We start from the raw sequence: 13,603 nt of genomic DNA, 5'->3' as shown, positions 1-13,603 counted from the left end.
TTAAAATTATAAATTTTACAGTAAGTATCAATCAACCAGAAAAACACTTCCCAAGCAGGGTCAAAATGAATTGTGCTTCAGCGTCAAGTATGAGAGCAAGTAGCCTGACGTGGAAGAAATCTACCTTGTTAATAAGACAGATGAGATACTCAGTTATTCCTTGGTCATTAGGTTTACACCAAGGTTTTCTCTCTAGATGGACTTAGTGTGCTTCCACCCTCTTCCCTCAAATAAAAGTATTTTCTGGATTGTTGAAAGATAGATAGCAGGGAACTGCAGCATTTGAACATGTCTGAATATCAAGTAAACTGTTCAGTAATTTAATTTAAAACATAAATTACCAATTGAATACAGCAAGACATTTTACTCAGGCTCTCAAGTATCTCACAAACAGAAAAGCAAACTAGCTAAGGGAAAATGTAATATGCAGTAAAAGGTAGCAATGGCTGCATTTGCTTTACGATATTTTAGAACCTTTTGTGAACTTTAGGGAAGATAATGTTGTGTGATATTGTGCAGCTTGAAAACTTACCCATGAGTATGGAAAAGAAGTGCTCGATTGATGGCTTCAGTCATATTTTGCAATTGAGCCTCTTCTGTAAAACGTGCTTTAATATTTGGAAAATTGAACTTGGACCATTACGTTTAGATGCTGAAATTCCTGTTTCGATTATATTGATCTCTTGAGATTCTGGGTTGTCTACATCTATGGAGTTAAAGCATGTGCTTGTAGGGTCCAGCCTTCATAACAACCCAGAACTCTTAAATTGTTTGGAAAGTGTCATTATGGATTTTCTGTGGTCTCTTCTGCAAATAGCATGTTGCAACCTTAATTTCTCACAGCCATTTTCTGTATTGTATTACATGTGATGCATATTGTTCATATCTCTTCAGATTAAAGGATCATGGTCAAATAAAAGAGGTAAAGAAAACTATAATCCCTACAGTTATGGCAACATCTTTACTAATTGCTGTGCTGCTCTCTGTGGGCCCCTTTCTCCAAGGTAAGAGTATCAAAAGTATTGTTAGCATAAATGAAGCCATGTGATTATTAATGAAAAAAAAATTAGTTTTGATTATTTGAGTTTACTCAACAAAGTGAATGTTTTGGATTAATGTCTGTTAGAAGCTTTAAGTTTTTCTTCAGTGGTAAAGAAATAAGTTGGTAAATTGTGTTTAAACTAAGTTAGTGATCAAATCTTGTAAAATTACATCTGAAATGGAAATAAGCTTGTTTGTTATTTGAACTTTCACTACTGCAGTTAATAGCTTATAGCAAGAAAAAAATTCTGGTATTTAGCTGTGGCATGAAGGTCATCCTGGAAGTTTATGAAACTTTTACATACCTAACAAATGTAATATGACTTGAGGAACCTTAAATCTACAACTTGATAATTGTTGATTTTTGTCTTTTAACTCTGAAATGTTGTATTTAAATTGACATTTGGCTTTTTTCTTAATTTAATACTGTTAACATATATACATTAAAATTATTTTGGTGGTCTTACACCAAAGCAATTCCAAAGAACACGTAAGGGTTATGTTTTGCTGAATACATTTTCGCCTTTGGAAGTCTGAAATATGTATATATTTGAGGATGGAGATGTTTTTTCAGCTTGAAGAAAATATATGGAGCTGAGACTAGAGAAATAAAACTGGCAGCCAGAAAAAACTTAATTCTTTTCTTATTCCAGTGCTCAGTGATTAGGCAGTTCATGTACCACATACACAGTAGAGCCCACTTCAGTGCAGAGAGGGGCAGAAAAACTTGTAGATAATTTTGTGGCCTGCTCCTTGGTTGGTATGTTCTGCTTTGCCTGGAATTGTGAAGTTACGAATCTGAAGAAGAAAGTAAATGACTTTATAGTCCAGAGTCTCATGTGTTTAATTGGAGTGAGATTTCTGGCTTTGCTGTCAGGAATGTCAGAGGTGGTTCTTCTACGAGCAATCAGAGTTTAACAGGAGAGACTGACATCTTTTCCTAAAGAGGAAACAACATAATAGAGATTTCCACATACAGGGTTACCCCTGGTGAGAGTGAATAGCTTTGTCTCTGCTTCCTGCCTGTAGAGATGTTGCCTGAAGCCAACCTTTTAATTATGACATTTTGCTTTTGATAAAAGTATGTGACATAAAAGCTCAATGCCACGCTTCAAATTCTTTGGAATCCAAATGGAAATCTTTATTAAAACTACATCATGTTTCTCAGTATATGAAATAGTATATTAGGCTGAGAAAAGTAGCAACACACAATTGGACCAGACTGCCATTGGCTCATGTGTTTTAGGAGAGTTTGTGCATTTTTTCCTAAATTCCATGTAGCAACATTACTTATTCAGACATTGGCATGTATATATAGAGGTTCTGCAGGGAGGTATTTTGTGACCACAGGGAAACATTTACTGACTGTAACATGTAAATTATAAGCTTGCTTCTTTTACTTTTAATCTCAGCTATGTCCCAAGTCACTAAATATTAAGTTTTTTTCTTAAATTCTGGAAAAGTGGCTTACCAGTAATTTCAGCTCAAAATTGAAAATGTTCAAGTGCCTTTGAGCAGGAATGCAGGTGAAGAGAGGATTTGTAAATAAGCAAAACTTTTCTCACTTATTTTAAAGATCATTTATCATTTTTAAACCTGTGCTAGAAAATTCAGAATGTATTTTACGTGTCCTCAACAGTTACTTTCAAATCTTAATTTGATCCTTGCCTGTCAGCATAGGTGTAACAAGTATTCTGGTGCAACAAATTATGTAACTTCTTCAGGCATCTTTAACTAGGTTGGATTATTTCATTCTGCATAATTAGTTTATAATCTTACACAGATTTTTTTTTTGCTTACATTTAGTAATTTCTCCACAGAGCATTTTCTTAGAAATAAGAAATTTTATGAGCGCATCAATTTGGTAAGCACAGTGGAACACTATAAGCAGTGTTAAGTAGCTGTCATGAAACACCTGGCAAGTTAAGTTGTTTGTCAGAAATAAAGATGAACTTTTCTTCATTCTTGCTAAATTTTATGATTAATTAGTTTCAATTTAGATGTGGATGCTGGTAAAAAAAAAAAAAAAAGAACCTTTAAAAGAGATACTGAATCAAAGTGCCCTAAGTGAGTTTTGTCATTTGTTTTTTCACCTGTGGTTTAAAATTCTTTGGTTTTGTGGTATCTGCTGGTGAGCTTCTAAGTCTGTGTGATAAAAATCAAAAAAAGTGGCAGTGTGTGTGACAGGCAGTATCACAAAGAAAACAAGTACCTTACTGGTGAGTAGAAAATGAAGTCTAGTAGTTCATTTGACTAAAAGGGGACATTAGAAGGTATTAAGGTCTGTTGTATGATAAAAAGTTTTTATTTCTTTTTATTGAGAGGAGATAGTTATTCATCAGCAATGTCTCTAATACTTTTCCTTTACTGTGGTTATTCTGTAGCTTAATTGACAGAAGAGGATTTATACAGCCAGATACACCGCAATTAGCAGGACCATCAAATGGCATTACCATGTACGGGGCCACACAGTCTCAGAGCAACATGGTAGGAATCATCCCATAGTGTTGTTCATCAGGATTCCTGTGAATGTTTTTCTTCTCCACTTTCATGTGAACTAATCAAGTAATAACTAACTGGATACAGCTGACACACTGGGTGGAATGAGTTGTTTAATAACAGTAAAGAAAAAAACCAAAATCCAAGGCTCTTTTTAATGTATGTTTCACAAAGTGTAATAGTTACTGCTCATGGATTCTAAAAAAACAGAGTCTTTTCTACGCTGTTGATTTATTGAATATACTGGCTTTTTGACTTTTGCTGTTGACACCTACTTTGTTTTGAACTGGAATATTCAAGTATCGTGGACTTACTCTGGTTCGTCATTTTCCAGCTAATTGTTATTTTGTGTGGCACTTTCTTCATACTTTTTCCTTCTTTGCTTGTGCACTGCAGTTTTGTATAGACTAATGTATTTTAAAAAGCAAAGATGAACAAAGAGGAGTTTCTAGGGAAGAAATATTTTGAAGAAAGAGCAGGAGAACACTGAACCTGAACAAAAAATGGCAACTGAATTGCTACAACAAAACTTCTTTAAACATCTTTGAACCTGTGCCAGTAATATTTACTTTGGTTTTTTGCTGGTAGCATTGGCTGTCATAATGGAAGATAGGATTTCCAGTGCCAAGAAGAAGAGAATAATTGAAAAGAGATCTTTTCCTGAAGGCAACCATCTTGCATATGTGCCTATTTCTGAATTGCTGTCCACATATCTCCACAGTGTGTGGGTTTTAATACTTTGTCAAAGAAGTTGTGAGTTACGGATGCCCTCCTTCTGCCAAAAAAGAGGAAGCCACAAGGCCTTCTGATATAGTTCAGCCTTTCTTTTGAACAAAAGAAGAAAAGACGCACTCTTCTCAGACAGATTAGCTTTAGTGTCACTGATAAGCTCATATAAAAATTTTACTGTAGTTCCTAAGCTGGTTTTACTTAATGTTTTGAGAATTAAATAGATTTGTTAGTCTCCTTAATAAGAAAATGTATTAGAGACATGGTATTAAGTCGGAATCTTCTTAGGTACTGTTCAGCAGAGCAAGGTAAAGCTCTATGTAAATTTTACGCAAAATATTATAACTCTGAAGAGAAAAGGGAGTTTAAAAAAAAAAAAAAAGAGAAAGCAAACATTAGAAATGGGCTGAGGTCTTTCAGGGATTAGCCAAACCTTCTGACGCTGTCAAGGCTTCTTATTTCTGAGGATCATAAACCCACAATGTGTCCGTAGCATTAAATTGTCTTTATCATTGCAAGAATTTAGACACTATCATTATTCCTAGATGTTAATGAGAAAATCTTTGCCAGTTTGGTAAAAAATTGACTAAGTTTGTCTCTAGAAATGGAAAAATATGTTATGGTATTACTTTAAGTCAAACAGGTAGCTGTTACAATTTTAGAGTGTAGTACCTCTGATTCCACAAATTCTTCAAAGATTTCTTCTTATATCCTAGAATGAGCTGGGAAATGAGCTTCTATCCACATGAGCTGGGAAAAGCCTGGGTTCTTTACCAGTTAGCTGAATTGCTCAGAAATGTGCAGATTTCACTCTGGAAAATGACCTCTTAGAAAAAGCTTGAAAAATGTAATATGTCTTGTTTGGTTTGAAGGAGTATTTTGAAAGACTGTAATGCCATTTTTCTCAGGGCAACTTTTCTCCTGGTCTGTATCCAAAACCAATTGGTTTCTAAGGACTGCTGGCTATCAGCATTAAAATTTTTCCCTTGAGTTTTGTTGTAAGCTGTTTAAAAGACTGGCTTAGTTTACCCATCTCTCCAATACTATTTTCCTTTCCCTGTTGAAGGGGATATATCTGGTACTGGAGCTGGTATTATTATGATTTCAGATAAAGACAGACAATGTGAAATGCCTTGACTTGAAGGAGCATGTGTAGATCATAGCTGTAAGACCATAGTACTTTTCAAATCGCAGAAGTTTAGCCATTTATACATTATCAGAGATATTTATACTACTTTAGGAAGCTTAATATTTTTGATTACAAGAAATAAATTACTAGAAGTCTGAATTGTGTTTCAGTACACCTTTGTGGTGTATCTCTCTTGATTTTCTTGCAGAATGTATTACATCAGGTCTTCATGTTTAGATGTTACCCTGCTTAATCCACAGTATGCTAAAATATCTCTCCTCATCATTGATGAAAAAATAAAGATTTAAATGAGCATATTCTCTCTCACTTGTCTTCTCTTTTTCCTTCCTTCTTTCACTTCCCTTTCTTCCTTCAAATCTTTTACAGAATCAGCTGGGTTGAAAAAGACCTTTGAAATCGAGTCCAGCCTATGACCAAACACCACCTTGTCAACTAGACCATGGCACTCAGTGCCACATCCAGTCTTTTCTTAAACACCTGCAGGGATGGTGACTCCACCACTCCCTAGGTAGCCTATTCCAAAGTGTAATCACCCCATCTGTGAAGAACTCCTTCCAAATGTCCAACCTAAGCCTCCCCTGGTGCAGCTTAAGATAATGTCCTCCTGTCCTGTCACTAGTTGCCTGGGAGAAGAGCCCAACCCTCGCCTGGCTTAAACCTCCTTTCAGGGAGTTGTAGAGAGCAATGAGGTCTCCTCTAAGCCTCATCTTCTCCAGGCTAAACAACCCCAGCTCACTCAGCAGCTCTTTATAGGAGCCAGTGACTTGTGGCTTTCTAGATAGAATACTTGTGTTTCACCCAACGAGTCTCTCGTCTCCCATTAAGTCTCTGTGGGTTGCTTAGAATAATACTCTCTTTTCATTTATTTTAATGAATCTTTTAGCATAGCCTCATTTTTGCAGTTAAGTTCAAAATAAATATCGGGCTAAGTGTAAAGTTGCCAGACGCTGGTTTTCAGTGCAATACATTATCTCTTTTTCAGGATACCATTTGTGGGGCACTCCTTCTGTATTTAATAGCTTTTGTGGTAGTTTTGCCTCTGAGACTTTGAATATTTAGTACAGGATCTACCCTACTCATGGTAGTGACCCAGTTTGTCACAGTCTCAGAAAGTGAGAGTCATAGCTATAATCAGTGCTTGATAGACCCATACTGTGATTTTGGTTTTTTTCTAGATCTTCATAGAAGAGGTTTTTCTCATGTTCTCTCTATAAAAAGAGAGAACTGTTTTATTAAAAGCTGAATCTGTATTTACTTCCATGGAGGCTGGAAGCATATACAATTATTTTCCTGGTGCATTCCCAATGTTTTTAATTTCTTTTTCAATATAATTTGAAATTAGAATGGTAAATTCATTAACCAGCTTATTGTTATCCTTATCCACATGAAAAGCATAGTAACAGGTAACTTCCAAAGTATTTCCCTATTGCATTTTATTGCTGATTATTTTTATAAGCTCGTCATTATTTTGATTACCCAAGTATTTTCCTTATTCTTAAGAAATTTTTTTGTATGAAGCACAGTATCGCACCCATTATGAAATAATAATTTTCTCTGCAATTTATTCTTTCTCTTTTATTTTAAAGCTTATTTTCTTTGTGTTCTGAACAAAGTTCTTATTTACCTACAAACCCATAAATTACCACTACTTGGGTCTGGACCACTGTGGTACTTAATTTTTTCTTAAAGTTGCAGTTGTTTCTTGGGGTTTGATAATAGAGTCTTTTATTCTTTAGTAATCCATTAGGGGAAAACACAGAATCTGTCTCACTCCTTAAAGTTTTTTGGAGGAATTAGTTTGGTTTATATTTACTATAGTATCTCTAGGAATTCTCTAATGCCTTATAAAATGATAGACTTCGCTTTGGTTTGACTCCATGTCAGGATACGTTTATTTCCTTGTTTTTAAGAAATTTCCTTATATTCCTGCATTCCTAGACATTTCTTCTTCAATGTATAGGTAGTTCTGTGTGTACCAAATTCCCTTGGTTTTAATTCTCCATTTCCTTTCCTGGATGCAAATTCTTTAAAGTGTTTTCTTACGTATATGTACTGCTGAAAATTGTAGGAACTGTAGTGCATGCACAACATTTATTACCAGTGATAAGTGCAGGAAAGTTCTCTCCCACATGTTCACTTAAGTATTTCTGTTACTGATCCAGCTAACTCAGGGAGCATTAACTCTGACCATCCTCATGTACTTTTTCCTTTGCTTTTTATATTTGCATTATTAGGAGTAAGTATTTCATGACAATAACTGAATTGGCAAGGACCACAACTCATTTTTTTCTGGGAGTTTTGCGAGTGTGTTTCCTTGTATATTTACTGATGTACTTCCCAGATGCCCAAAACAGAACTCAGGGCTCTTACCAAGTCAACATTTCCACATTCACAGTTGACAGAGTAGTAAATAGTAAAATGCATTCCTTAATGCATTTTACTTCACAGGTAAAATGGGTTATGGGCAAGTAAATCAATTTCAGCATTTGCTTTGGGTTGAGATATGTTTTAGGAGCAATTCTTTTGATAGTGCATGTTTACTGCATTTTTATTCACATCTCAGAGCAGCGTTGGAACACATGAATTAGATTTATTTTAGAAGATACGCCCCTGGAATGCACCCAAGTTGCTCTAAGCCTTCCCAGACTTTCAGTCCATAAGAACAAACAGTCTCCAATCTGAAGCAAATTCTCTGGGCCAAGTGTAGCTTCATGTTTGGCTTCAGAACTGTTTCCCTTCATAGATCTACTCATCATGAATCTCCATCTACTCATCTACTGTCGCTGTACTGCTTGATCGTGGAGCCATTGACTTGGTGGGGCTTGTGGCTCAGCTGTTGCACAATATCCACAACACACTGATTTTGATTGTGAAATGCTACACCTGCTGGGAACAGTTACATAGCTCTATCCCTCCACTCTTTACCCATCTGGTGTATCCAGAATATGGTATTTCAGCATTCTTCCTGTAACTTCATGCCTCTGTAAGCCTCCTCTGAACTCCATGTTGTTTGTACTTTATTCAGAGATTGTGAGACTATTCAACCTGCTTTTTTCCATCTTCTGAGAACTGTAACAATTCCTGAATGTTACTAGCATTTAGGAAATTCTAAACTAAGTTTATTTAATATTTAAAGTAAATAATTCTGATTATTTCAAAGCAATCACATTTAGAAATGTGAAAAATATATTGCCATGTACAACGTTATCATATTTTCTGCGTAGTTTAGAAAAAACAGATTTTCTTCAGAAAAATAGAAAAATATAGAAAAATATTTTTCCTTAGTTTTTTGTATTTATTATTTGTGAAATAAACAAAGAATTCTAGATTTTGTCCGCTTTGCTTCAATTTGTGCCTTTTTATGTGGAAATAAATAGATATGTAAAAATTTCTATACATATCTTTAGTTGAACTTCTGTACTTGCAGAACTTATTAAACTTGTCCTACCTTCAGAATCTGCTGTTTCTCTGAAACAGTGGAAATTTTAAGTGAAAAATAAAGTCAGCTTATCTGAAATAAGAAGATGCTGGTGGAATAATTTTTGCAGTAGATTTTTAGTTGTTTAGCTTTTAATGCTTAGCTTCCTTTTTCTTACAGTCATAGGCTTTTTTGTTTCATTTGAAATTCTGGTGTTGGATAATTCATGTGATTAGTAGCAGCTAAGACTTCCTACCCTAAATTTCATTCAGTCAAGAGTGAAATAACAAAATCGACAAAAAACAGCATGCCAACCCTATAACAAATATGATTTCCTTGTTCTAGTTTTGTGTTTAGACTCAAGAATAGTCTACCTGTATATTATGTGTTGTTTTTATCAGATGTTTTCGAGAGCCTCATAGAACACACATACTTTTTCTGGCTTTTAGACGCTGCAATAGTTCCCTTTCGAAAACTCTTTACAGCCTGTATTTTCCTAAGGATTTTGTGCTGATCAGTGTTGAACAGACAAGAAAAAAAAAACCTGAAATTTATCTAAATGAAAGGAGAGGCTTTAGGGAAGTGGCAAGTGCATGGAAAATTAAGAGGTATTTAGCACCTGAAGTTATAACACTATTTAATGGAGCTTTATCAGGCTACTTTATCTTTTCAATATTAATTTAACTGAAGTGCAGTAGTGTTACATAAGAAGAGAATGAATTCAGACTATACAATGAGTTCAAGTGAATTATCTTCAGCTAATACAAAGCTGTGCACTTGTATTGCCTGGAACACATTAATGATTTCCTTTTGAAGATCAGAGCTGAAGGTTCACTAAAGCAGTAAGTCAACTGCTAACATTATTTGTTTTCACTGTACCCCAGTGGTTATAAGCATTCCTTTGTTATTTAACTTGTTCTTTGGCTACTGCCTTTCAGAGAAAATAGGTTTTGTTGGTCTTTTTGAAGTTTGAAAATTCAGTTAACATATTTTTAAGGTCTGCATAGTAAGGTTGGTTGAAGTTTTAATTTAAATAAGCAGGCGTGAATAACAGGATGTTAATCAAGAATGAGTTACTAATTGAAAGCTTGACTTTAAAAGATGCTGACAGTTTTCTTCTTAGTAAGGTACTTAAGCAAGGTTATGGCTTTAAGCCTGTGAGTAATCCCTCTGAAATGATAGGGAACTACTTTAGTTGTTTGGCTGGGGCTGTTCATTTTGTGGGGGGAAGATTGCTTGCAATTTGTATGAACTCAATTTATGTAACAGGAGGTCAGTCAGTTTATCTTTCTGAAAGCAGAAGTCTTGGAAATACTTCCTGGAAATAATACCTGAGTAAGGACTGAGCTTCTGCCTGTCAAAAGTAATTGGTGTGGGAGTCCTAAACCACTTAGATGTGTTTTAAACACTACCTATCTCTTATGACCAAGTAGTCTGCTTGCACACTTGCTGAATGTTAGGTGTGTGCATCCATCATTAAGCTATTCAGTGGTGAAAGTGGAGAACCTGAAAATAACAGAGGAAGCATTGTTAATCATGGTTTTCATCATACAATAAAGGAGGCAAAAGTCTTCCCGTAAGTTTTCAGAGAGTGTGGCACAGTGGCTTCTTAAACTCAAATGGGCATTTTATAGAATTTCTGTAATGTTAGTAACAATGGTTATGGTCAGGAATATCTGAATAGATGATGGATATGTAGTAATTTGATAAAAATATAAGTCAGTCGTAGAGCAGAACATATTGCTTTAACAGAATACTTGAAATAATAGTGAATAGGATGTCTTACCTCTGGATATGTCTTTTATTCTGGTTGCTTGCCTCCAAATATCCTTCATTGCATTTGTAGTTGTATTCACTGATAGTAGTGTTTTTCTTACCCAGCAGATCAGTACTTTGGCAAATGAATCTAACAAGATTTTGAAAAACTGCAATGTTATAACTGATCAGGCAATGAATTAAATATTTTTTTCCTTAGGAGCTCTCAAAAATCATGCCAATTCATGTTAAAGAAACTTAATTTGGCAGTTGATATACTACCGACTTAGCTAGCTGGGCATTATTGGAATGCATACCTGTCTTTTCATCTCACGGAATGAGGGGTAATTTTGTATAAACTGTTTTTAGGAATTGTGTAGAGCCAAAAAAAAACATTTCTGGTAACACTCCCTGAGCTTAACTGGATTTATATAATGCTGAATTTGGTTTATTAATGAGACATTGCTTGCCAGAAAACTTGTGTTTTGTACCTTGATTCGTCACATTGTCAGCATTAATCGAGAAACAGCCGAAAAATCATTAAGGTTGATCTCGATGCATCTGCAGTGCTGCCTGGTTTCTACACATCCTCTAGAGTATGGAGTATAGCACAGGATATTCTCTAGAATTTATGTATAATGTATTAAGTTGTGAGAGAAAAAAAATTACTCATAGAGCTTTATTGCTAACTGTGTAAGATACCTCTGTCAAAAGAATTCTTACTCTGGAAAACCTCTGTGGTAGGTTAATTCCTACATATGAAGAGCAGTTAAAAGGAAAAAATTGCCTAGTGTTTTTTAAAGAACCCTTAAATGAACACTGTAAATGTATATCATCATTTTCTTTGATAATAATCCAAAGCATTGGCTCAGTTATGCATGCCTTTCTTTTTTTTTCCTGGGCAGCATGCAATGGGATGTTTGGGTGGCTAACCATGGAATGATACTAATGGCTTTCTTTTTTTCTCTTTACATCCCATTCTTTTCCATACCTTTTTATCCATATTCTCCCTTTTTTTTTTCTCTGTTTTGTTTTTATATGATTTTGACACCCTTCCATTCAACAGTGTGACCAAGATCAGTGCATTCAGAGCACTAAATTCGTTTTGCAGGCTGCTGCCACCCCCCTCCTACAGAGTGAGCCAAGCATAACTAGTGAAGAGCTCCCTTTACCAGGAAAGACTTCTATCAGTGGCACTTGTGCAACTTTGACTCTAGGGCAACCAACACCACCATCTTCTATGCCTAATCTCACATCAGATTCAGGTTTGACAGACATCATACCATTAAAAGAGGAGCACGAAGGCCATCAGTTTCTCACTCCTGAAGAAGCTCCGTCACCCCCCGGGATGCTGCCGAGTGGAAGTCCTATTGCACACAGCCGTACGATGCACGTCCTGAGTCTGGCCAGCCAGGACTCGTTGCATGAAGACTCAGTGCGTGGCCTCGTAAAGCTTAGCTCAGTTTGAACAGCTTTTCTGAACATCACACCATTTCCTGGTGTCTATACAAATCTGTGCTTGACAGGAATGACACTGCAGTACCACTGTAAGGCTTCGTAACATGCCTGTGATGGAAACTTTATCATTTAATGGAGTCTACTAAAAGGACAAGGTATTTTTTTCAATGGAGCTATGGCATTTTTTTTGACCAGGTTGTTAACAGTTGTGCTTTGATGGATGACTGCATTTTGCTTTTAAATAAAACCAGAAGAGGTCAATAAGCTCACTTCCTGAAGCTTGGGTACAGTGAGTTGGAAGTCAGCCTGTAACAAACAGCATGTACAGTACAAAAGAGAGAGATTCTTGGATGTAAGTGTCATGCTCTGTGTTCTATGCTCTTGTAATACACACTTGTTACAGCTTACCACACCTGTGGCCAGAATGATCTGCACTTACATGTTATGCTACCAATATTTGAGATTGAAAATTGCCATTCCATTTGTTAATACAAAACAAAACAAAAGACTGCAGATGTGGATTTGCATGCCACGCTACAGTATGTGTTACAGTGGTGTTGGTATTAAGAGAAAGTGCTGCTTTTTTATTTGTGACTTTCAAAGTGCTGTTTCATTTAAAGACAGTACAGCAAACAAATTAATGGACTATATTTTTTGAATTTATTAAATTTTATTTTAAATTAATCAGTGGTGCCTAGAAGATGATGAATTACTGATTTGATCATGTTGCATATCATTTAACCTTCCGTTTAAGTGTTTAAGTGAGGTATTGTGTTGTGCCATACCACAAGATTCTTCCACTCCCTAATGTGATACAATTACTGTGGACCTCCAATAAAATGACATCCTCTATTTTGTGGACGTGTACAGTTATCCTTACACAGTTTTCATGGGGAAAAGAAGAGGAAATCATGACTTGTTGACATAATTTGTAAAGATTTAACTGGAATATGTGTACATGATAAAAACTATGGAGGAATAGCTGGTTAAAATTAGGATTGCTTCACCATTTTTGATGGTTTTCTTTGAGCTGTGTATTTGTTCCCATAGCAGGTCTTTATTTGGAACAAGTAGAATTAACCTCTGCTTGCACTGTAATTCAGTGTGGCTGAAGGGTGAGGGGCTTAAGATTCAAGACAGAGCTTAGTGGAGTAATCTTAAATGAATAATAGTCTGTAGCGCTTTCCTGGCCATTGTTCGTCATTTGTATTTGTCCTTTGATATTTTAAATGGAAATTTTGATTTCAGGGAATTCTTCTGTGCTTTTTCTTTGCTTCTTAAGTAAAGCACAACTAAAAGGTTAAAGGGAATTTTATAATTGTTTTTTGTGACAGCTGAAGAGAACCTTAGTTAAGCTGAAAAACTGTAATACCTTTAGTACTGTATTTACCTACTTTTCAGGGTGTGGAACCTGGATTCTTCTTTTCCTAGGACGAATTATGTACAGAATGGGCTTTATCTGATGTTTCTATGGCATGAAAGCATTTGCCAGTTAAGAAATGTAACAGTTCTTTATTGTCGATCATGGTCATTCACTGACTCCAAGCTAAAAA

The 13,603-nt window shown here is 35.5% G+C and overlaps 1 protein-coding gene across 6 annotated transcripts in view; it reads left to right on the top strand.

Moving 5' to 3' along the window:
* Positions 1 to 12,902, top strand: part of ZDHHC14 (zinc finger DHHC-type palmitoyltransferase 14) — a 94,202-nt gene extending 81,300 nt beyond the window's left edge. For 4 of the 6 annotated variants that reach the window (XM_053938286.1, XM_053938281.1, XM_053938284.1 and 1 more), the window contains 3 exons: positions 895 to 1,004; positions 3,426 to 3,528; positions 11,659 to 12,902. In XM_053938286.1, coding sequence (XP_053794261.1) covers positions 895 to 1,004; positions 3,426 to 3,528; positions 11,659 to 12,060 — 615 coding nt within the window. In that variant the 3' untranslated portion in view covers positions 12,061 to 12,902. The remainder of the gene's footprint in view (positions 1 to 894; positions 1,005 to 3,425; positions 3,529 to 11,658) is intronic. The other 2 variants (XM_053938283.1, XM_053938282.1) reach the window with 1 other exon arrangement.
* Positions 12,903 to 13,603: the final 701 nt, after the last annotated feature.

Source organism: Vidua chalybeata, chromosome 3 (genome assembly GCF_026979565.1).
Source record: "Vidua chalybeata isolate OUT-0048 chromosome 3, bVidCha1 merged haplotype, whole genome shotgun sequence".
NCBI classification, from domain to species: Eukaryota; Metazoa; Chordata; class Aves; order Passeriformes; family Viduidae; genus Vidua; species Vidua chalybeata.
Note: the sequence above shows the minus strand (reverse complement) of the source record. Positions and strands in the feature narration are given on the sequence as shown.